This window comes from Trachinotus anak, unplaced genomic scaffold (assembly GCF_046630095.1).
Source record: "Trachinotus anak isolate AG129_WGS33_773 ecotype Australia unplaced genomic scaffold, CSIRO_AGI_Tana_v1 ptg000005l, whole genome shotgun sequence".
Classification (NCBI taxonomy): domain Eukaryota; kingdom Metazoa; phylum Chordata; class Actinopteri; order Carangiformes; family Carangidae; genus Trachinotus; species Trachinotus anak.
Genome location: NW_027273856.1, coordinates 22,890,729 through 22,916,216, shown reverse-complemented (window position 1 = coordinate 22,916,216; position 25,488 = coordinate 22,890,729). Strand labels below are relative to the sequence as shown.

Sequence of the window (25,488 nt, the reverse complement as noted above, 5' to 3'; positions counted from 1 at the left end):
AACACAGCATCATCTTCTTTGTAGTGTCAATGTTTTTTTCCACATTTCAACATAAAAGCACATGAACACACTGAAGTCAGAAGAATGTCTTCCCAGCTTGGGAAATGGGACCATCCGAGGAGCATGTGAATGCAACATAACTCTCAACAAGAAAGCAAATAAGCAAACTACTGCTTTCAGTAAGTAGAGAAACTCATCCTTTATCCATAAAGACTTGAAAAATACACAGAGGGATATGTGTTTAAACAGTACAGAGTCATTCTGCATTTTTATTATCAGCAAAAACAAACCACACATCACATTACATTTTAAAAACAAGAACGCTTATTGTGGATGTACAGAAGAAAAAAAACTGCAGCTGAATAACTGAATATTTTACTCTTAATAATAATAATTATAATAATAATGCTAATAATAGTAATAATAAAGGTATAAAAAAAAGGAAAGTGTTCTATTTTGTGAAATAAAAACCTTTGGGCCAACAAAATGTTCCCTTCAACATGCTACTTTAAAAATACATGCAAATGTAAAGCTCTCTAGTATGGACACTTTCAAAATACTCTCCACATGAAATCCCATAAATTATAAAATATCAGCCTATTGCCCCTGAACTGTTTCTTGAAAGAAAATCCTATAGAGTACCTCAACATGAATCCTGGAAGCATCCCAGCCGCCTATAATGGCTTCCTCTTCAACCTTTCCTTCCCATTCACTGATCCAGAAAACACATGATCTTTTTAAATAAATCAAACATTGCTTGCTGCGTGTGGCGACACGACTCCAGCCCTGTTCCGACTGAGGAGAGGAAATGCAAAGGAGGACGCCACTCTAGACTGCATGCACTCCATCAATACAGACACACATATTTCTTTCAGACACATTTCTCTGGCATCAATCGACAGTGAAAATGCCTTTTACACAACCGAAACCCGGGAAGAACATCAAAAACAGCACCATTTTTAAAATTTCCTGGATTCTCTCCAACGTGACTGTCACGTTGTTTCAACACAAAAAGTTCTACAAAGTCGTACATGGTAGCTAAGTCAAAAAAGTCTTTTTTGCTTGATTATAAGTTCATAATATCTATACTCTTTATGAATGTTTTCTCTGTTGTTAGCATGCAAGACGGGTGCTTTGCAAGTGTTATGTTAAAATCAAACATTGCCCTGCTCTTGTCTTTGGCAGCTGAGGGTATATATCTATATATATATATCACATGGCAGGTTTAGCTCTGCTCCATTCCTGTTGGTTCACGATTGACTGCTCGGAAATGAAATTGGGCCCAACCCTGTAACAGAGTCATGATTGTACCAGAGCTTACAGGTTTTTGAGCGTGTTGGTGCGCAGTAGGTCATTAACAACAATAAATATCTAAATCCACCTCTTAAACCTGGGATTATGCAATTACAACTTCTACAACCTGGAAACATTTGAAACATCCTAGTCAAAGATGTTTCACAAACAAATCTCTGTGGAAGTGCTGTGTCACACTAACGCCTCCATTTGGCACACCTTCCCTTGCAGGACCTGACAGGTTTAAGTGTCAAAGTTTCAAGTTGTCTTCAGGTTCTGACTCAACCGTACTTGCCTCTAGGTTGTCAGTAGTTGAGGTTCAGTGCTGAGTAAAAGGTGAACTGATCCTGAATGTCTTTAAAGGCAACATCAACCACTATTAGAGAGGCTAGTTAGCAGAGTTAAGTGAAGCCGGGTGTGAGAAACAACTAAAATGTTTGGGCTTGGTGCTTAAATCTAAACAACCAATTGATATGTATTCCGATGAGGGAAAGCAACGAACAACACCGCGTGACATGATAAGTGAAAGGCTGCCAATCATACAGGTGTTGCAGTGTCGTACAGAGACCTGCAACACCCATCATGCCTTGCTGTGATGAAAAGTGTACTAGAACAGTGGGTAAAAACTAAAAATCATCATACTAAAATGTCCCCACTCTTTCCAGAATTTACACATCACAAAAGGACAGGACTGATGTATTAACGCCTTGTGCTTAAAATAAAACCACAGATCTCCCTCACAGCTTCCTCACATCTCCCTTGCAAGCACTGCCAGAGTAAGGATGAGGAGGTTGACTTAGAAGTAGGACAAAAATAAAAACTGTTGAAGACCACATTTCAATCACGTGAACAATAAATGGCAACATACAGTACATTTTTAAAAAGAAGTAACAGCAAAACACCCCAGTAAAAAAGACAAAATCATGAAGCACTGTGTTTACATAGTGCTACAGCTAATTTCACACCTACTGCAGTACAAACATTTTTTTTTACCACCTCCCTCATTGAGATTTATCAGTGTTTTTAGTCAGTATGGCTGTTGGGATTATGGCATCGGCTTGAGAAGTTTTAACATGGCTCTGAAATGTGGAATTAGGTGGTGTTCATGTTAAAGCATGGTTGCAGTTCTGGCACGTTGCAGGGTTTGACATTTTCATTTTCACCATGTTGGCTCTGTTTTGCTTACGTACCTTTCAACAGTCAAACTGTATAATACACCTTGTTGTGCTATATGCATGGACTTTATGGTGCTTTATGTTTGCAGATTGCAGAATAGTTACTAATGTTTTGCTAAATTATTCTGTGTGATGATGACAGTCCATATGGAGTGGGTTAAGCAGGTGGAGCTGGGATGATGTAGATTATGTTTGATTGGTGTTGACATGAAAGCCATTATAGGCCCTTCTTGGTTGGTGCACTGAGTTTTCTCATTCCCCTTATCCTGCCCAGCAACTCCCGGACAAAGTCCTGAAGGGAGGGAGAAAAAAAAATAGTTAAATATACAACTGCACATTCACACACACAAGTGCAAATACAGGTAACACATTTTTTTCTTTAATGATTTAACATACAATTACCAAACAGTTTCTGTTTGGTTTCTGCTTTATTGAGATGTGACAGGTCCCACATAAATGTAGAGAACATGAGTGATTGGCAACAGATTGGTATTTAAAGAAATAGTTTGGGAAATATTCTTATTGGCTTTCTTGCAGGGAGACCTCCCACCCGAGAAAAGCTCCCTCTCACCTCATCAAACTATTTGCAAGAAAACAAATTCTTTTTTCGAAATTTTAACTGTTCCTTTAAGAGGAACATTCAAAAATCGTTCACTGAAAACCCAATTTAATTTTTACAGTCTAATATTGTCATCTGATGCAGTTTTACAAAATATGACTGTCATTCATTATGATACCACCGATGTGTTGAATTGCTGGAGCCACGGGGGAATCATGAGAGTCACTTTCAGTTCCTTCATTTAAGTAAGAGGTTGTGCAGAGGTCCAAGATAGTGTGACTATGGAGGAGAATATGCTGGAATATAATCCCACTCATTATACCAGGGGTGACACTGTTCGTGACCTAATTACTGATGCCTCCCCCTCCTCTCACTGCCTTTATACCTCTCCTCCTCCTCCTCCTCCTCTTTCCCCTATACTCTGGTCTGTCTTTCTCCCTCTAGCTGTCTTTGCGTATATCCTCTGCATCCCTCTCCTTCCATCTCCTTGCGATGGCTTCCATCCCTCACTTCCTCCCTTCATCTCCATCTCCTACTGCACTACACTGTACACTTTTCTACCAGTGCTCTCATTCTTTCTTTCATCATTCTGTCTTTCCCCAGCTCACGGCATCTTTGCGGGAGTGCGTTAAAATGGCATGTGTGCTTCTCCACACTCCACGGATCACAGCGTTTTTGTGTGTGTGTGCGTGTGTAGGTGTGACACATATAAGCGGCTGTCAACCTGGGTGGACACTAATGTAGCTTTGGATACCAGTGACCTTGTAGTGGTCGTCACAAGCTGACCACACACACACACACACACACACACACACACACAGATGACAGATGGGGAGCCCAGGCTGGACGACATCACCATATGTAGGGGTAATGTGATTGGTCTGCACCACCTATAATCACCAAAATAGCTTAACCCTGCCTCACCCCAACCCAAACACTTAACACCTTTACACACACAGGCACACAGGAACCCATTCACACACTCACAAACACATATTAAACATACTCAAGTCCCTTACCAAGTAAACAGATACAGTGTGTGTGTATGTCAAACACGCACTGTTCTGTCAATCACTGTCCTTTGTGTGTATGTTTGTGTAGTTTTAAGGTCCTTTTAACGCTATGTTGTATTTAGGTCAGAGTGACAGTCGAAAGAGAGAATGATTTGTGTGGTTGTGTGTCATCAGACATTAATTAACCACACACACATTCAACATACAGAACCTATACACTACAAATAGTGCATGTGAGCATCCACAATGTTTGGGTCACTGATATTGACTATGTGTGCATGGATGACAGACACACTAAACATACTAACCTCTGTTGGTTTGTAGCAGTCTATTAATGATTCCTGTGCAGAGAGGAAAAACAGAGAGAGGTGTTCAGGGATTAAGACGAGTTCCAGCATTGTCTTTAATTCAATGCAGCTCCTTTTTTTTTTTTTTTTTTCAAAGTAGTCGTACATATCAGTTTTGTTTTCTGTTTTGTTGGCAGATGTTGTGCGGTAGATAGCTGTTTTAGACAACCAAGAAAATGCCTTGGATGTCTAAAACTTGATTGCTACTTAACAAGCCTTGGTGTCAGTCTGCCAGAATCCAAGTATCTTTGTTAAGAATCATGCAGGGAGAAATCCAACATAATGTTTATAAAAGGAAATGACACCAATTTCTCCACTAACTGGAGACTCAATAGACCAGCATGCAGGGCTTTTGGTGTATCCTGTCTAGCCCTGAAGGTGGATTCAGACAAAACAAGAAGCAAAGCTAAAAAGTCTGTGGGAAGACAGCAGTTGGTAACATCTGTATATTGGATGTTTGGAGCGAATAAAAACTGCACAGAACATACAGTAGTCAAACTTGTGAGTGACACAATGAGATAACTGGCTTTAAGTTCTGTCTGAACACACTTTTAGTCCATTATTACTGCTAAAATAATTGTCTGGGGGTTGTCAAAATTATTCTGTAAATAATGGAAATCATTGACTCAAGTATGTACAGTATGTATGAGTTGTGTTCAGTCATAATCTTGGTTGCCCATAATATTACAGCTTGGTGCAACTCTTTCCTTTTACTTCTAAATCTCCTGTACATTGTATAGTATATTACAATGGTGTTTCCTAAAAATAGACATGTAGATACAAAGGCTGACGCACACACACAGACACAGGGGTATACCTGCAGTTTGCTGGCTCTCTCGTCATCACTGTTGACCTCCAACAGGTCATCAATGTCTATCTCCACCTCTGGCATCTCCTCCTCCTGCAACATAAAGACGCTCTTGGTTAATGAGCTGCTGAGATCGAGGCATGTCAGGACGACAAGGACATGCAAGGGGAGCGAACATAAGCAGGAAATCAAAACGGAAAACTAAAACTGTTGGAATGATCACCACCAAACACTGATGCATATTATTATTGTCATATTGTAACATCCTTTTTCTTTATGTGACACCAACCCCAATTAGCCACTTTCTCTCACTTTCAGTTCCTTCATTTCACTTTATTCAAAACACAGTTTCCACATCTGTGCACTCCAAGCTCCAAACAGCTCAAACACACTGTATTTGCCTATTAGGAGCAGACATCATATGGAAATGTCATTGTGCCGGGGTAGGGCCATTTAGTGGCTCAGTGGTTAGAGGCTGTATTCAGCTCAACACCACTTCAAAAGGTCCTGTGTTCCTCTGGTCTTTTTTATTCCACCACAAGGCTTGTGCAGAGGAGGTATGCAGGGAGGACCAACCCTTCCCTCCCAGCCACCGCATGATGTATCCAAATGCTTCCTTCTGGGAATTAAAGCCAAAGAAACCATGTAGAAGTGCCGCTTCTTCGTCCAAGTGGCCTTTACCAACAGTTGAACTGCTCATTGGATGATGGCAGCAAAACCGAAATATGTTCATACTGGACAATTCCACACTTCATGATTTAAGTCCAATGCCAATATTCAATGCGAGTGCAAAAAGCACTATGTCCTTTATGTACTGAGGTGGAAAGCGAGGGTGTGGAGGTTGGAGTGGTGGATAGGGATTGTCGCATATCAGACTTTCATGCAGAAAACCACAGTTTTCATTTTAGGCCTGCAATTAATGTTTGCTTTTTCTTAACTATAGCTACAGTCTTTTCCTAACCTTAAACACCAATAGTTAATTTTCCATAGCAATGATCTTATCCTAACCTTGATACCAGAGTTGCAAGGCTTTTAAGAACATTGGAATTACATAGAAAAGAAAGATATTCTGGCATTCACCCCTTGCCAATAAAAACAATAAGCTTCTATTTGCAGAAAACAAAAAAGCTGACTGTAGGCCGAAAGTACATGATGGGCTAATGATAAGTCCGATGGTAAGTTTATTGTGGCGCCAATTTATTGTGTCATCTCTGTCTCTGAACGCCATAAGATGCAACACAAAGTTCAGACCTATTCATTTTCTGTATTTTCTATTGCCTCTCAAAGCATCATGGGTTTGCAAGCAATGTGGGAGTGACATGAAAAAAAGGTTATTGAAAGCTGAAAATGTTTTACATTATGCAAATTAAGTTGACTGTGTAGTAGTGTGTCAGGAATGATAATCTTTATATTTGGCAAAGAATAAGCCACTTGCTATCTTGAGAGTGTTGACTTGGCCACAGTGGCAAGCTCTGGTGGGTCTCTCTAAGACCCTTATTTTCCAATAAAACTGCATTGCTGTGGTATCTCATGATGGAAGGCTATGTGCCATGAACCACATGAACCTTAACGTACACCAAAATAAAAAACGTTGTACTCCAGAGACACCCAATCTATTATTTACTTCAGCTGGAAGGCTCAGGCTTATACAGGGTGTGCAAACCCATTGACAGCAAACGTGACTGAAAGATTTAACACCTTGCTTCGTGCATCTTGTCAAGCATTCCTGGACCACCCAGGATGCTACAATACTAAAACTGACTCTAGTTCTTAGTTTTGTGTGTGTGTGTGTGTGTGTGTGTGTGTGTGTGTGTGTGTGTGTGTGTGTGTTTTTAAACCTCTCAGAGGACTCCTGTATGCTTTAGCCTGGAGCTTGCACTGGTATTCAGACACAGGAACAGGGAGGATGGAAGGATGATTTGATTTTAGCTCTCAGCATTAAAGCTCAGTCACTGTGATTTCAGTTTTGCGTGGGTGGGTTGATGTGCACAGAAATGGAATTAGCTCACAATTATACCTTTGAAATTACAATACCAAATGTAAGAGACGTTGCAAAAGGCGAGGTGAGGTACATTATGTGCTGTATATTTAACAGCATGAATACAGAGGAATTATTGTACTAAGTGCCATTGAAGTTTTTTTTTTTTATATATAAATGATTAACTGTGAGGATGAATATAAAACAGCTGGAATGTGCAACATGGAGACCTAACCTCATAACTCCTGTTTACACAGTAAAAAAAAAATCCACTCGACATCCGTGACTCTCGTACCTGGCTCACACATATCTCATCTGCATTAGTTCACTCACACTTCACACACATGCTTGCACAGATAGCTAGTCCGCCTTCATCCTTACTCCTGAGCTGTTAAGAGGCATTTACACAACCAGCATTTTAAGCATCTCGCTCTACAGAGGAGCTGAGCGTCCCCTTTGACTTCTCGCTCTGAAATCTCTCTCCGTGTCTTAGTGAGGGGGTCTTGCGCTGAAATCCCCCCTCATTAAAGAAACAGAAATGAGAGGCGGAGAGATGAGGGAATGTGGCAGAACATATCACAGCCTGTCATCTATTAGTGTTGGGGTGTCAGCGCAGTGGAACCAGAAGACTGAGGTTATATGCAAATGCAAATCATCAGAGGAGAGATGAGCTATTTCAAAATAAGGAAAGGAAGAATAAATTGATGAAGGGACAGAGAGATGGAAAGAGAAAGGAGGCAGTTGTGCTGAAGTAAGGGGAGGAAATGATGAACAGAATGCTGTTACTATTTAAATTCTCACATTATTAGTTTTTGTAATTTCACTTTTTGACATCTATCATATCATATAAAAATATTATGTCTTGAAAATGCACAATTTTGGAAGAAAAGAAAGCCTAATTTAGAAGATTAAAAAAAACAGAGTTAGCCTATAAACCAAACTGCAGTAACTGCTCTTTGGCTCCAACATTGTTTTACCACATATACAGGACTGTCTCAGAAAATTAGAATATTGTGATAAAGTTCTTTATTTTCTGTAATGCAATTAAAAAAACAAAAATGTCATACATTCTGGATTCATTACAAATCAACTGAAATATTGCAAGCCTTTTATTATTCTAATATTGCTGATTATGGCATACAGCTTAAGAAAACTCAAATATCCTATCTCAAAAAATTAGAATATTTCCTCAGACCAAGTAAAAAAAAAAAAGATTTATAACAGCAAAACAAAATCAAACATTTGAAAATGTCCATTAATGCACTCAGTACTTGGTTGGGAATCCTTTTGCACGGATTACTGCATCAATGCGGCGTGGCATGGAGGCAATCAGCCTGTGGCATTGCTGAGGTGTTAGGGATGCCCAGGATGCTTCAATAGCGGCCTTTAGCTCATTTGCATTGTTGGGTCTGGTGTCTTTCTGCTCCTTCTTCACAATACCCCACAAATTCTCTATGGGGTTCAGGTCAGGGGAATTGGCAGGCCAATCGAGGACAGTAATGCCATGGTCAGTACACCATCTACTGGTGGTTTTGGCACTGTGGGCAGGTGCCAGATCATGCTGGAAAATGAAATCATCATCTCCATAGAGCTTTTCAGCAGACGGAAGCATGTAGTGCTCTAAAATCTCTTGGTACACAGCTGCATTTACTCTGGACTTGATGAAACACAGTGGACCAACACCAGCAGCTGACATGGCTCCCCAAACCATCGCTGACTGTGGGAACTTCACACTGGATTTCAAGCAACTTGGATTTTGCTCCTCTCCAGCCTTTCTCCAGACTCTAGCGCCTTGACTTCCAAATGACATACAAAACTTGCTTTCGTCTGAAAAGAGGACTTTGGACCACTCTGCAACTGTCCAGTGCTTCTTTTCCATAGCCCAAGTCAGACGCTTCTTCCGTTGTCTTGAGTTCAGAAGTGGCTTGACCATGGGAATACGGCTATTGTAGCCCATTTCCCGGACACGTCTGTGAACAGTGGCTTTTGATACCTGGACTCCAGCTTCAGCCCACTGTCTTTGAAGCTCCCCCAAATTCTGGAAGCGACTCTTCTTCACAATGCTGTTAAGGCTGCGGTCATCTCTCTTGGTTGTGCAGCGTTTCCTGCCACATTTCCCCCTTCCAACAGACTTTTTGTGGATGTGCTTTGAAACTGCACTCTGTGAACAGCTTGCTCTTTGAGAAATTTCTTTTTGTGTCTTACCCTCCTGATGGAGGGTGTCAATGATGGTCCTCTGGACAGCAGTCAGATCAGCAGTCTTCCCCATACTTGTGATTTAGTTTACTGAACCAAGCTGAGTGTTTTTCAAGGCTCAGGAAACCCTTGCAGGTGTTCCGAGTTAATTAGACGATTCAAGTGATTAGTTGAATACCCTACTAGTATACTTTTTCATGATATTCTAATATTTTGAGATAGGATATTTGAGTTTTCTTAAGCTGTATGCCATAATCAGCAATATTAGAATAATAAAAGGCTTGCAATATTTCAGTTGATTTGTAATGAATCCAGAATGTATGACATTTTTGTTTTTTTAATTGCATTACAGAAAATAAAGAACTTTATCACAATATTCTAATTTTCTGAGACAGTCCTGTATAAGGAAGAAGCTAAATCCAATCATTGTGGAGAAAAAGTAACACCACATAAAGTAGCCCTGCTAAAAGGACACTAGCCTAGCTTAAAAGAGGAGCAGTTATTGCTATTTCTGCTGCCTCTCACTATGGTGAAATCTATCTATGATTTGGCATGTGGTGAAACAAATAGTAACTTTTAATCACATATTAAATGTATTAGAATATAGATTCATTTGTCAAACGAGGTCATTAGTCCAAATTCACAAAAAAGCTAAGGAAACAAGAGCAAATTATGTTTGTATATGTTTTAGCTGCTCCCTTAAGATTTTCCACAGTGCAGTATCCACACAGTTTTTAGGTTTTTAAATCTATTTTTCTCAACTTCACTGTTTCTCTTGTAACAGAAAAATTGTTATAAAAACTGAAAATGTAAAGCCGCAATATTCGAAGCTTAGTGAAACCCATAAACTCGAATTTCAAGCCTCAGAGTTGCAAAAACAAGAGATGATATGTGTAAAAAGCAATAGTGACTGGTGTCCTGCTCGCATACTGTGGTCTGCTGCTTTCCATACAGAGAGAAGCTTTAACCTAATAATAGAGATGAATAAGTGAATTAGAATGAGTAGCAGTCAGGAGGGTGAAATTAACACACTGACCTACTTCTTAAGGGGGTTGAGGGCAAAGGACAATGTTATCTATCTATCTATCTAATACAACAAGAGAAATAACTGCGTGCACAGGTGCTTATTTGGGTTGCTGATGCTGGAATGGTAGGCTAACTGTTGCATGTCGTGCAAACAACTTCATTTCCAGGTTCCACAGTTTTGCCATCTACTGACCAAAATCCAAAGTATCTCCAAACGGGGCTTTTTAGCTTACTCAGAGTGCAAATCACTCTTTCTGCGGCCAAGTTGGTTTGTGAAGTCTCTGCCATCATTACCACACGTTGTTAATGAATTATTTGCTTGTTTCAGCTTGACCCACTTTTCATTTTCAATCAATGAAAGTGCAGTTGTGTGACACCTATCTGTCATGCAGTGTATTTAGTGCAGTGGCGCAGGCCCACACAAAAAAAAAAATCACGAGGCGACAGGCAGTAGTGCTGCTTTTTTTTTTCCACAATCAATTATTAGTTTTCACAATCAAATGTCTTTTTTTTTTTTATAATTTGATGACATAATCAACTTTCGAATATTTCTTGACAGCCCTAGTCAATCTGCCTAGTGTTCATGTTTAAGAGAGAGTGTGTGTGTGTGTGTCCCTGACTATTCCCCTTGTCAGCAGGCAGTCCGTCACCCTCTGTCACTGTGATTGGTGATGACTAGGGAAAGCATGGCCTGTGTGTGAAGCATGACTGCAGGCAATCACAGACGACGTGAAAGTCTTCCCACACAGACGCGCACACACGCACACAGTTTTTTTTTGGCACCATCAATCTTCAGCAGAGAAACGCTCACCACAAGGCCTTGTCTCTCTGTGGAGCTTGTGGGAAAGTGCCTAAGTGTGTTAAATATACTCCATGCAATGACAAGAATGGAAACACACTTACACGCTCACACACTTAACATGCAGATAAACACTGAGGTTGTTGTTGTCCTGCTGGTGATTGAGAGCCTAAAATAGTTGAGGTCACACCCACCAGCCCGGGGAAAATAATTTTCCATCTTGCCAGCAGTGGGGTGATAAAATGACAGCGCACATTGTCAGGAAACAGACAGGGACAGCCAGACACACAAACACACAGAAATACACCTTAAAATAATGAAAAATAATATCTGATATTGTGCTGGTTTTCTAAGACAGTAGATGAAGAAACGGTTTCAAAAGGTATCCATGCAAATTATCCAGAACCTCATCTTAAAAACAGATATTTTATATATAGGTATTCCTACACCATATGTAACAAAAGGAGATGTTTTTCTTGTTTTTAATATGATCTCAAGCAACAAAAAGAACAATAGAATTCTTTTTTTGCCTGACAGCGTGCAAATGTGCAAAACACTTACAAATATACATATGAATTCTACCTGGGTTTTGTTGATTATGTAGTGCATTCACAATGGAAACACAGCAAATAAAATATACCTGAAAAATGCTAGGACAAACACGAAAAATTACTTGGTTTTCAAGTGTGGTATTGTGGCATACTATTGTACCCACACTGCAATGCATTACAGATAACTTACAAGTGCAAACAGAGGCAGAGGCATGTGTAGGCACCCAGCTCAGAAATCACAGAATATATGCTTGGACATATATGTTGGTAAAGTTATAAAATCTGAAATCATCTGACTGTTATTTGTATTATGTTAGTGGAAAAAGTGTGATCTCCTGTGTAGTTAGTGCCAAAATAGTGCCCCATCAAAGTTAGTATTTGTGTGTTTTTACAGTATAGAAGCTGCTTTTGTTGCAGATGATGGCAACTTTGTGTGTTTGCATATGTAGAAGAAAGACAGAGTGATGAAAACAGGAAAAAAGAGTTAGTGTGTATATTTATGTGTAGAGGATAGTGTGTGCTAAAGAGATAACAAGGAGCCAAGTGTTTGTTGCGATGAAGGCAACTTTGTGTAGACTATGTAAAAGAGGGTCTGATCGGGACAAACAGCGAGTGAGACAGCCAGCCAGTGTGTTTGTTATGTGCAGAGAAAGTGTGTGCATGTGTGCCAGACTTGTTTTTTCCACCAACAGCGAAGCAGCCGGCAGCATTTTCAGTCTGGTTACTCTGCGATGAGGTGAATCGAAGCTAATGTAAGCGGCCCGACCCAGTGACTCACCACAAACTCTATTCAGACTCTATTCAAACCCTGAACATGAACAAAGAGTCAAACTCCTTGTGACTCCTTGGTATCACTTCACTCGGCCAAGTGATTCATTATTATTCCTATTCATAGCCTATTTGTATGAACCAGAACGACCAGTTATATTGGACAGTGCTTAGACCTTCTGAGCAAATAATTGCAAAAGGCTTTAGCTGAGGCCAGCTACCCACAAAGATAATTATGCTACACAGGTTTATTATTTAAAACAAGTTCTATTTTCAGTATGCCATGCACAGAAGTCCATGATCTTTAGGTAATGATTAGATAATGGTTGGGTGGCTAGCTGCAAGCATGTGCTTAAAATACTGCAGTAACGAAACATTGTTGCACCTTAGAAATAAAGTCTGGGGGAGACTCTCTTGACAGATGCATTACTATGACTGGGGAGCTGGGGTCACGTGACCGACTGACAGATTGGCGTCGATAGGCTAGTTTTCAGTAGCTTCGCCAGCCTGTCTGTTTGCACAAAATTAACACATTAGCAAAGGAAAAATCTGGGTAAAGCTGGTTAACCAGCTGCATTTCTTTTATCTTTCACATCTATGTAGTGTTGGCAGATCTGTGCTTCAAATGTAACCAATGCTAAAATGTTCACAAGTAAAAACTATTGTGAAACACACTACAGACTTCTAGAAAGCCAATGTCCCTAAAATATATACCCTCCTTGTTTGTCCATGTAAACATAGCTTCTGGTTAAAACGTTTTTAAGAACATTACAGTCACAGTAGCTCCGAATCAAATTCTGTAATGTGTTTCCGTCATACAGAGAAAGACTCCCCCCCCCCAGCTGTGTACAGAATGTCTTGCTGGAGAAACATAAGCTGATGAGGAAATTAGAAAGACGAAACATATCAAGTCCCACTGAAATATTTACATTGTAGCATTAAAACTGTGCATGCGTCTACACAAAAGATTTAAACATTGTACTAATAGCTGGCCTAGCTGGCAGTAAACATATGCGCAGATTAGCTTGCTAATGGTTCCAGCCAGCCCGAGTACTCCTTTGGTCACAAGACCCCTTATTATGAAGTGAGAAATTGTGCCATTAATTATTTTAGCACTAGGCTGTAGCATTACTGCAGCCCAGGCAACTGGCAAGTGGGGCACTAATGTAGCTAAAAGGTTTTGTCTGGAGGATCATGGCCGCTGTCAGGTACAGATGCGGAAAATGGAGACTCAGCAGTGAACACCACTGTCTATCAGTTGTCATTTTGTCTGTGGTCATTTTCTTTGTGTGTGTGTGTGTGTGTGTGTGTGTGTGTGTGGGGAGGAGGGTTATGTTCCATTGGGGCAAAGAGCACGGGAACATTCAGTCTTTGCCTGTAATGGTATATTGAAGCCGAGTGTCTAATACATACAAAATGTGCCTGACATTGACAGCTCCCTACATCACTTAGATAATGCTGAGCACACATATACACACACAGACACACACACACACACAGGTTGTCTGATCAGGTTTCAAATGAAAGTTAACTGGTAAGTAAGATAATAATACCCGCACATCTTTAATCACATCTCTGTGTGAAAGTTATAAGATAAATGACAGGAAGAAAGCGAGGAGATTATTAAGGAGATGCTAAAATGTTCAAACAATACTGTAAACAAGGAAACATCACTAAAAAGTAGGACACAAAAAAAAAGAAGGAAAGATTTAATAAATCAAACAATAAAATAAGAAAGGATGTGAGCTAAATTAGGGACTGTGCCGAGTTACAGAGGTAAAAAAATGACTGGAAAAAGGAAGTGAAAAGAAATGAAAAGGAGGTACGTATGAGAGCAGCAATTAGAATACATAAGAGGAGAAAATAAAGATTCAGGGAGATGGGGAGCGTATAGATAAGTGGGTCACTGTGATGATGAGGCAGAGGGGAAGGAAGCAGGAGGATTGCGCAACACAGTGAAACCTCACAGCTCAGCTTTCTTCCTCTCTCTGCACTGCCATGCTGTGTCACATCAAAAGCGTGGAGGAGCCCAAGGTTGGATGAATCCATCTTATGAGACCAAGTGAGGTGAGGGAGGGAAACTACCGCATGACAAAGAGTATATGGTGAGGACGGGACAAGAAAAAAAAAAAAAAAAAAAGAGAGGGAAGACTGGAGGATCAGAGGTAACAAGAGCGCAAAGGCAGAAGACAAGTTTTACAAAGCATGGGAAAAGAAAAAAAAAATCCTGTAACAGTAACGACAGATGGCGCAATGGTAAAAACAAGTGTTTCTACAGCATTATCCCTCCCCACTCACCCCCCTCCTCCATCCCCCACCTTCTACCACCTTCCCCAATGAAACAGTTTGCTGAAACCATACAGCACAGATGAAGTGACTTCACTGGATAAAGTTAGCTGCTGCAGCAAAAGCTCGTTCCCCCGCTGATTCAGCTGTACTCCAGAGGACACTGTACGTCAGAGAGGGGGACTGGTAGAAAACGAGGCTTGAAGAGAGGAAATTAATCCTCAAAGGAACATTTCAGTTAAAAATAACAATGATTATGCATGATGATTTTGGTAGCTACTTGTGATGTTAATTCATCATTCACACCTCGTTGCTCACTCTTGGTCTGGATAAGAAAGGTCACCTTTTCTGGGGGCACAACCACAAACTCAGATTTAAGGTAGACTGCAAGGAGTTGATGGCAGTCCCACCATTTTGATTTACAGTGTTGGATTTCCTGTATTATCTATATTACATATTCAGTCGTATTGTTCTTTAATTATACCTTAACAGTGTTTGCATTTACTTTGTGACATTGAACTGTGCACTTAGGCAGCCGCTGTGCTTCCTCAGAAGTGCTTGTTGGATTGATGAACAGCTTCCCCCCTCACCTTTCTGACATCAGATGATGAGGGACTTTACCTGACCATTTCTGTAACTTGCTGAAACCAGCAATCCAACATCGACACCCACTTTATGCTGTGATTGGCCAGCTGCGCAAAGGCAAGAAAGGACAACAACAAACACCTTTGATTTCCGACATGGTTAGACATAGTTCTATTTTACCTCTGCCTCTTATAACTGAGACAATTGCCTTGTTTCTCCTCTTTCATCCACTGTGATAGAGAGCGGCGGTTGCAGCAAGCAGTAGCGTTAGCAGAGATGGATTTTCTAGACGTGGGTTACTGAAAAGTGAACGATTACCGAGTCCTTCTTCAACTTGCTTAATGTTGATTATCAACAGTCTCTGGCAGCATTGGAAACTTGCAACTCAAGCAGCCAAACCATGTGGTATCTCTGTAGCCCCTGACATGTAGTCAGATTTTAAGGAGGCACGTGTCAGCTACAGTATAGCTATGGCAGCTACCTGCATAGGTTCCCGAGTGATAGGAGCCCCCAGCTGCTCACACACCTATCAGAGCTGCTAACAGGCACATGCTTTACTTGAAATCATCTCCTCCTCCCCCTAATGTGGATTTTCAAGCATAAAAAAAAATACCAGCATCTGTCTTGTGACTCTATTTCACAGTTTTGTGGTTCAGGGGCGCATGATTCATTTTTACTGTATTTACCAGGCAGACAGTTTCTCCCTCAGGCTGATGTATTGACAGTTGGGGCCCATTTGGACCTTCGCCCTCAGTGCAAAGCAACACGCCTCCAGCTAAACTGGACTTAAGGCGTCAATAGCATTAGGGTCACAAGCAGTCAGCCAGTCAGCAAGCATAACAACCATCTAGTCAATACATTAATGGATTTATTCAAATTCAGAGGCAATGAGAAAACCCCCTGTTGTGAGGACATAGAGTATAAGCAAGTGGTGTAGCAGCAGTAAAACAAAGCTGACCAAGAATAATGTCTTTTTCTTAATTACAGTGCTCTCTTACTGACTGCGTCTGTCACTTAAATTTGCAGAGTCATTCAGCACGTGCGAAGGTGGACATCAAGAAAACAGCACATCCACATATGAACGCACCCCACTGACTCCGAAAGTCAAAACAATAATCTTCCCTCCTCTCTGACTCTCCCTCTCTGTCTCTCAGGCACGCGTGAATGACGGCAGCGCTTCACATCTTTCCGCAGTGCCAACCATAGAGAGTGAGTCAGTGTTTTGTACACAACCAGTTTATAAATTGTGCCGGCCCGCTGACAATGAAACCAGTGATTAACTGGATCATCTCGGGATGGGAGGAGATGTCATAGGAAGACAAGAAAGTCAGTGTGTGAGTGTGAAAAGTCAACATCTCTTCCTTTCACAGTCTCACAGTCTGCTTGCACACTTTGCAGCTGCCTCTCTTATTTTTCAATCAATCTTTAATGCACAAGTCTAAAAACTAATTCACAAAAAAAAACAAAACAAAAAAAAAAACAGAAATTGTTAAAATAGACAACATGGCACTTGACTATGATTCTGAATTGCACTTGCCATTTTAAGAGCTTTTCTCTTGTGTCACCATGTCTTGGGACCCGAGGGCTATATTTGCAAGACCTGTAATTCAAGTTTATAACCTGCAGATATTTTCTAGATCTTTTTATTTTTCGCCTTATCCATCTTTATTTTCTCCAGCAGAAAGACTGATATGCCTCCCCGGGGTTGGCAGTAATATCTAAAACCACTACAACAGTATTATACTATCACAGTTAAGCCCATAAACACAGTATACAGGGTTAACAGAATGGGAAGCCATAAAGGAGGAGGTGGAAAGGAAAGAGACAGAGGCTGACGTCAAAAAAGTGCTTCACATCATTTCATTTCAACATTTTATCAGCATTGTTTTTTTTAAAATGACCATTATTTCCTCTCCATCTGTCTGTTCTCATGAGCTACCACATTGTCACGGTAACAATTAAGCCTATTTAAATGGTTTCACCCACTGGAATCACTCATCATCTGTGATTAACAGTGTCAACTACAGGCATAAAATGTCTAATGCACATGTGTGTGAAAGCCACACTGACAGTAGTGCAAATGCTGGAGGGGGAATCACGAAATGAAAGAGGCGGAGGAGGATAAAAAAGCAGGTGGGTGGGCGTCCCGACGGGTCAGACGCTGAGACGAGAGGAGAGGAGTTAAAGTGCGGAGAATGACAGCAGAATGGAAAATGTGGAGAGACGACAAAACAACCGCACTGTAACCTCTGCCCTCTGTTTTGCTTTTGAGCTCAGCTTTTGACACCTTTGTGCTGCGTGCGTGTTTATAAGAGTTTCAGCAGCTGGTGGCTATCTGCTGCCTAAAAGGCCGTCTTGTCATCACCACTGATTTGTTTAGCAGCAGATGCATGTGTCTGCAGGTGCTATGTGAATGTGTCAACACGTGCCCGGACCCAGATGCCAAACGACTAGACTAGGCTATCTATTTTTGTCTGTGCAATTGAAATGACACTGATATATATTATATATTATATATATATTATATATGAATTGATAGATAAATGTCTGCTTTCCCCAGCACAGGCAACAAACAATGACCCCCCCCCCCCCCCGTTCCCTGCTCAGATACATAAACACATCAGGGCCACTCATTAAAACAAACATCCAAATTGACTGGTACAACCTGCGAATGGTTGTACCTGTCAGCCGAGCTAATGGCAGCCACTCTGGATCCTTTTTTATAATACCTGCCTTCATTTTCCTTCCTCTTTTTCTCTCTTTTTCCCACACCTTTTGTTCTCTCTCCCTGCTTTTGTACATCTTTTATTTTAAAACACATTTTGAAAGCAACCGTCTTAAAAATAATGAGGTAATCAGGCTTCTTGTCATCAGTCAAAGTGAGATGTGATCAATTGATAACATCCATCAGCTGTCAGAGGTGATATAGGCACATTTGAATGGGCCAGTAAAGAGGGAAATAATTAAGTCATCTCCTATAAACCTACAAAAGACCATAAAATACTGACTGCTTACACCTGTATACATCTACAGTATGTGTACATATATATCCAGTAACCTGAACAGTAACATGATGCTTCTGTCTTTGTGTGTCAGTATGTGTGTGTTTGTCCCTGGCATGCTATTCCGAAACCTATTGAATTTTGCTAATGACTTGGCTTGAATTGCACTGTTTACTCCTCCTCTGCTGCCCTATGAGGTTCACATGATACATCGTCCCTCTCCATCCCAGCAAGAAAAACATGAAAGGCGAGCAAAGGGAAAGGTTACTGACAAGGTCACAGGAGAAAAAAAGAGGGGGAGGAGGGGGAAATGAAACAGAGGGAAAGAGATGAAAATGCTCTTTTTTTTCCCTCAACTTAGAAGTCAGGGTTGTTGCCCAGAGGGGTCAGAATTCAGCAACAAAACCCAGACTCCACACACAAACATCGCCTTGAGACAGACCCACATACACAAAACAGTATGGAGAATAACCAGCTCTCCTCCATTTATTGTGGTGATGATTATCCACAGAGAAAGAGAGCACCAGACAGATTATCCTCGAGAAGATGCTCCTGATGATCTCCCACTTCCCTTTGCTCCATTTGGTCCAAATAGGCACACTGACCTATGTGTGTGTGTGTGTGTGTGTGTGTGTGTGTGTGTGTGCGCGCACGCTCAACCATTCAGGGAAAGTACCCCCGACCGTTCGCCACCCCATATCTGCCAAATAGCAGCGGAATATCATCAACCCAAAAAAGCACGCATGGCTTTATACACACATCCATACACACCCGTAGACACAGACAAACACACACACACACACACACACATATATAAGGCCTGAGGGCAGAATTCTGTGTCTGTGCTTGTACACATGAATAAGCTTCATTGAGTGGGGCTCTATTGAAGCTGAGCCATGGAAAAGTAGGACATTACAGTGTCTCTCTCCCCTCATTCTGCAGCTTGCACCCCAACAACACACACACAAAACTGCAGAGTGGACAACAGATTTACCACTCTATCACTCTCTGTCACTCTGTTATTCTCTCTCTCACACAAAGTAAAAGCCTTTTCCTCAATAGCCTTCATCGATTGCGTTGAGGTGCTCTCAGACAGACAGACACAACACTGTGTTGACACATTCTGCCTTTTAATCACTTGAGGCCTGATGCATAAAATACAGTGACTAAAACCATGTGTGCGCACAAAACCAGAAATATGCATACGCATTCTTTTATAAATCTCACTTATTGAGAAATTGGGCGAACGTGCATGAGCTTGATTTCTACTTTCAAAATCAGCCATAAATGGATGAAGACACTCCCTTAATCCATCAGCTTGCAGACTAAAACACTGTCTGCTCAACAGTACACTTGAGAACAATAGCTTTAACTGTAAAGTCCTGTTTTACTCAGGTATAGACATATCTTCGTTAGGCACTAGACTGTGATTATTAAATATTGAAATAGTCTGGAAACAGTTTAAAGAATGACTCACAATAAAGCAGGATATGATATTAAACAGTTCCAAAGGAAATATTGAGCACACGAACTCAGTTATTTCTATTTATGAATTGTCAAATTGTTTTTGCTGTGTAAACAGCAATAATGAATGAAGCTCTGTGAAGTCAGAAGTTTTGTTTCATGTTAAATTCCGTGTGTCTCCTTATTTTGCTTTTTTCACTTCACTGTATCTAACTTGCTTCGCTCTAAAAAAAAAAAAAAGAAAAACGTGTACACAAGGTCAAAAGAATGTGTGAGGTGCACACAGTCTCACCGCACATTCTGTGTTCATAAATATCAATTCATGTGCAGGAGATGGCGTACGCATGGTTTTTGTGTGTACATATGGGTTATGCACCTTGCCCCTGGACTTGACCTCAGCATTAAACTGCAGTCCAGTACAGTCTAGTCCAGTCTCTCATATGAGCAGGCTTTCATTTCCAGAGGCAGTGAAGAAGGTGTGAGGGAGACATGAGGATTATGTTTCAGCTAAGTGAAAGATTAGGCAAGTTTACATCTCAGTATTCCCATAGAAATACAAAAGGAGCTTTTGATCAGATTTCTTCAGTGCTGCTAAATGTAAATTTTTTCCTGGTACATGATTAAAAATGATCAGATTATGAGAAAATAGGCCCCTGGGCACACGCAGGTACAAGGCTAATTACCCCTCCCTTATAGGACCCAAGAGGGAAAGAGATGATTACATGGTTACACTGTTTGTAGTCATTTTGTGTCTCTCTTTTTTATCTCTTCGGGGTTGTTTAGGGTCCTCCAGTGGCTGTTTTGTGTCTCTTTGTGGTCGTTTTGTTCCTTTAAACTGAGCTCAGTGACTTTCCAACAAGAAAAGTTAGCAGTCACATTATACAGAGGCTCTGGTGCAGGGGCCCCTGACCTCTCGGGCTCCTGGGCCTGTGCCAGGGCGACTTTTTTGGTAATCCATCCATGGATCAAAAGCTATTTGTCCACATGTCTTTCAGATAATGCACACCAGAACAGATTCTTTTTTCTTTCCTTTACTTTAGCTTCAAAAGTGAAGTCAAGACATAACTGGTCTATTAACCAGTTAGTCAACAGAAAATTATTCAGCAAAAAATTCTTTATTTCCAGCTTCTCACATTTGATGATACATTTATCTTGTTTTAGCCTTCATGGCACTGATGCCTGGTTTTCAGCATTGTTTTATTTGTGTACTTTTTGGTGCATTGTCCTGGTTTATGCTTTTTTATGATCCTTTACAAAAGAGGTTACTAAAATCAGCAGGGCCTATTCAAGAAACAAAGGCTACACAGAAAACGAAAAATAAAGTGAATATCTTTGGGTTTTAGACTTTTGGTTGGATAAACTGAGTAATGTGATGACATCGCCTTGGCCTTTAGGAAATGTATACAGACATCTTTCACTATTTTCTGGCATTTCTTCACAACCAAACAGAATCCAACCAAGAAGAATCGAATAGAAAATGACCAAACTAATCAATAATGAAAATAGTAATTAGTCACAGCCCAATCAAGTTACAATGTACTCTTAAATCAGTGATGATGGTAAACTATTATTAATTATACAAAAATATTGTGGATTGTCACTTTTGTTTTAATTGGTAGATAGGTAGAAAAAAATTGTTTATCCAAAAGAAATAAATGCACCATGAGGGAGATTTCCTCCAATGACTTCTTTATAATGTGAACAATGGCTTTGTAGAAAAACGATAAGGAGACAGTAAGATACTGTATTCGTAGCCTCCACTGTATTAAGAGGTGCACTGGGAGCACTTGGGTCCTTGGCTATCTCTCTCCTTCCCTCTCTCTCTCTCTCTCTCTTCAAGTCACCCCTCCTCTCCGCTCTCTCCCTTCCCTCCTTACTGTCCTCTCAACGGCCAAATGAACAGAGGCGACATGTGCCAGGAGAGAAGAGAGGAATCCATCTCTGACAGGACTCACCCTCTGTTATCCTATAACCCAGAGAGAGAGAGAGGAAGACACACAGAGCAAGGCGGAGAGAGGCTGAAGGCGAATTAAAATCGATGTTGGACAAAACCATTGTAATGAAAGACACAGGAAGAGGTTAAACTACTACTGTAATAAAAGTTGCAGATTCTTTTTGTATTTAAATATCTTGTTTGTTTGACGGTTAAAGGAATAGTTTGATATTTTGAGTAATAAACTACTCGCTTTCTTGCAGATATTTAGATTAGAAGATTAACACCACTCTCATATCTATATGCTAAATATGAAGCTACAGCTGGGAGATGGTTAGCTTAGCTTAGCATAAGGACAAGGGAAGCCTGGCTCTGGCGCAAATGGTTATTTTTTTTGGTTGAAACTACAGTTTTTCTACATATTACAATAAACAAGTGGCATAGCCAGGCTAGCCATTTCCCCCTGTTTCCAGTCTTTATGCTAAGATAAGCTAATCACCTGTTGGCTGTAGCTTCATACTCAGCGTACAGACATGAGTTTTCTCTCTTTTGCTATGTCAGTAAAGCAGTTTTTGTATCCAGTTCGCCTCTTTTAAATTTGTCCCTGTTTTCTTTTCTTGTTCTGGATTTTATCGTCTCCACAACATTTTGCGGACACAAGAATATATCCCAGAAATTCGCACCAAACCTGTTATAGAAAAATAAAATCCAATTTTTGTCTGAGTTAACCCCTGTCTCCACTCTGTTGCTTTCAGCATCAGGCCCCCCCCCCGCCCACACAAACACACACTGTGATGCTCTCTGTATCAGGTTTTCTCATGAAACGGATACAGAGGCTGACCTTTAAGCCAGGCCGGTGCAGCCAAATCAGCAGTCTCTCCCTCGCTCTGTCACACACACTCACGCACGGACACATACACAAAATACACACCTGTGTCCACTTTAGGTCTTAACATGGGGGTGTGAGCAGGCGTGACGGGGGTGTCACTTCCACTTTACGGTCATGTGACCACACACCATCAGTAAAGCGGCGCAAAGATGAAAGACAACTTTAACAATGTGCCACATGTCAAAATGAGGATGTACTCGTTTCATTACCTGCTGTCCTCTGAAATCCTGCCAGCCTCCATATCTTTTTATACTGCCACTCACCGCTGTACTTATTCCAGCATCCAGCGTGATATCAGACTGGCAACAACGCCACAGAGCCAGGGGATTATCATGTGATATTATCCCATTTACTGTGTGAAAGACATAATATGAGGAGGGGTCATGCTGCTGGGAATATCTATACTGAAATGTGGACTGCAGATTTCCCATTGAGGTCAAGACAAACGGGTAAGAGAGTGAAGTCTTTTTAACCGGTAATGCTACAATGGTGAAATAAGACTGATTTATGTACATCCAGAAATCACAACGGGGAATGTATCTCGTGATCTGCAGCGTGTTTTTGATTACTCATCAAATATCCATTTCCATTAAACAAAATCACAGCCTTGTATACAAAACCACACTTCCATTGGAGGAGAAACGCAAATACTGCGTGGCCCAGATGTGACTGTCTGAGGGAAATGCTGGGCCGGTGCATTCCAGCCCTCAGCGAAACATCAACTCGGCCGGTGGATCCATGTGAGAGGAGGCATCATACGACCTGTAGATCAAGTGCACCTGCTGACAACTAGACAGACATGTAGCCAAGAGCTCAGTTGGCTTTGAAATGTAAACCAGTCCACTCTCAGACAGGCTATACTTCTCTACCCACAGCAGGACTACAAAGAGAGAGGAGGATGCAAACAGGATGAAAATCATAGGAGAGTTGGACGGCTGCAGGAAAGATTCACTTCTGGTGATGTGTTAGTAGACAGGGGCAGTTTGGAGCTGCGGATCACAGCGGCTTTGTTTGAAAAGTGTATTTGCCTTCAGTATGGGCGAGAAATATTTGCATTGCAATGCTCTGTCAGTAGAGGGACAAACTACTCAGGCAGACAATAACGCTTCCATGTTGACAATTCAGTGTCTTGCTGTGATTTGTGCAGGTGTTTCCCCTCTGCACGTGCGCACACAGGGCAATCAATCTTCGCCATCATCTGAAATGCAGCATGTCACAGAAATGAATAACCACATGTACGTGGAGGTGTCTCTCTCTCTCTCACACACACACACACACATCTCCTTGTTTATATCTAAATAAAACAGCCTAGTCCAGCAGGCTCATGTGAGCATGCACGTGTGGATGCACGATCTCAACGCCTATTCCATCTCTCATTGGCTGAGTCTGAGGTGACAGACATGCTGTAGCTATGCCTACAGTGTGTCTGTGCATATGTGTGAGTCTGTGCAGACCCTCTGCTGCAAGGAAGGGGGTCAGAGCCAGAGGAGGTGATTGGCTGGTGAGGAGAGTCACAGCATCAGCACATCCTTAACCCACTGCCCTTCTTTCCTCCTCTCTAGTCTGCCACCACCTCCCCCCTCAACTTGGCTCTGGCAGCATACTGCACACACACACACACACACACACACACACACACATTCCCACATCACCTATAGAAACCCGCACACAAACCCTCTCCTCCTTTAAATGTTAAAGAACACGACCTGTGAACGCTGGGGGCGCAGAATGATGTGGCTGTCAATACCGTCTGGCGACAGATCCTCCCTCGAAAGGTGAAAAGGGTTTAAAAGGTCAGAATCTTAACACAACCACAGAGAAAACTGACACACAATCAGGGGCTCTTTAACGTGCCTTTTTGCTCTCGGGTATTACTCGGTATGGAGAGGAACACCGGGTGCAGGGAATAAAACGATGATCCAAATGATAAAACGACAGTTCGATGGAATCGGGTAATGGGCACATTTTCGGGTAAAGACCGGGGCGACCGGTGCGTAAAAGGCGCAACCGTGCGGTTTCTCTCCTCGATGATCCAGCCATCCCTCTCTCTGCCTTCGCGGCACAGCGTGTGAGAGAGGACACGATACATGGTGTTCGAGTCAAAGTGGCCTGCAAAGAGCTACAGTACCAAGCCAGACAGCTTTGTGTCGCTTAGACTCCCCATGCTACTCTCCCCTCAGCCATAAGCCAGCAGGTATCAATGCAGAGGACAAAGAGGCACCACTGAGCATAAAGGCTCAGGCTATTTAGTGTATCACATCACAGATGGCAGGAGATGAGCTGCAGATCTAGATGATCCAGATAATGCAACTCATAATGCAACATTTCGGCATATGTTTGTCCCAGTGGGTCTAAGTATAAGGTTATATTTGTCTCACAAGGCCACAGATTTGACAAAGCAGGTATTCAGGACCAGTGTTCCCCACCTGTCTCCATATGGTTTAGGATGTGCCGGTGCGTGTGTGTGGGTTCAGATTTCCGCTCCACTCACCTCACAGTCATACAAATCGCTGAGCTGCTCAATGATCCACTCCTCCAGGACGAGTCTTTTCCGCAGCTCTTTCCTATCGTACTTGACCGTCACTTTGCCCTGTTTCTTCTGGACCGGGTCGTCCCCGGTGATGGGGCCGGACCCCACGCAGCCCACCCCGGGCGCAGCTTGGAAGAAGACGCGGCTGCCGGCGGTGGGCAGTGGGGCACTGGTCTCGGTGCTGGCGGCCGACATTGCGGGATGAGAGGGCTTATTATTAAAGAAACGTGTGAATGAGTGAGGACTGCGGGCTGAGCGGCAGACAGGGGAATGGTGAGGAGCTTTT

The 25,488-nt window shown here is 41.6% G+C and overlaps 1 protein-coding gene across 1 annotated transcript; it reads right to left on the bottom strand.

Annotated features, from left to right (window-relative positions):
• Positions 1 to 236: 236 nt before the first annotated feature.
• Positions 237 to 25,488, bottom strand: ppp1r14c (protein phosphatase 1, regulatory (inhibitor) subunit 14C). The gene is made up of 4 exons (XM_071479034.1): positions 25,164 to 25,488; positions 5,205 to 5,288; positions 4,349 to 4,381; positions 237 to 2,760 (listed from the first exon to the last, which is right to left on the bottom strand). The coding sequence occupies exons 1-4, from the start codon at positions 25,395 to 25,397 to the stop codon at positions 2,686 to 2,688; spliced, it is 426 nt and encodes a 141-aa protein (XP_071335135.1). The 5' UTR covers positions 25,398 to 25,488; the 3' UTR covers positions 237 to 2,685.

Excerpts from the sequence above, each read along its gene's own strand:
- ppp1r14c (XM_071479034.1), bottom strand. The coding sequence starts at position 25,397 with ATGTCGGCCGCCAGCACCGAGACCAGTGCCCCACTGCCCACCGCCGGC. Across the intron at positions 5,289-25,163 it reads GCGATTTGTATGACTGTGAG|GAGGAGGAGATGCCAGAGGT; the intron begins GTGAGTGGAGCG and ends TTTATGTTGCAG. Across the intron at positions 2,761-4,348 it reads ACTGCTACAAACCAACAGAG|GACTTTGTCCGGGAGTTGCT; the intron begins GTTAGTATGTTT and ends CCCTCCCTTCAG.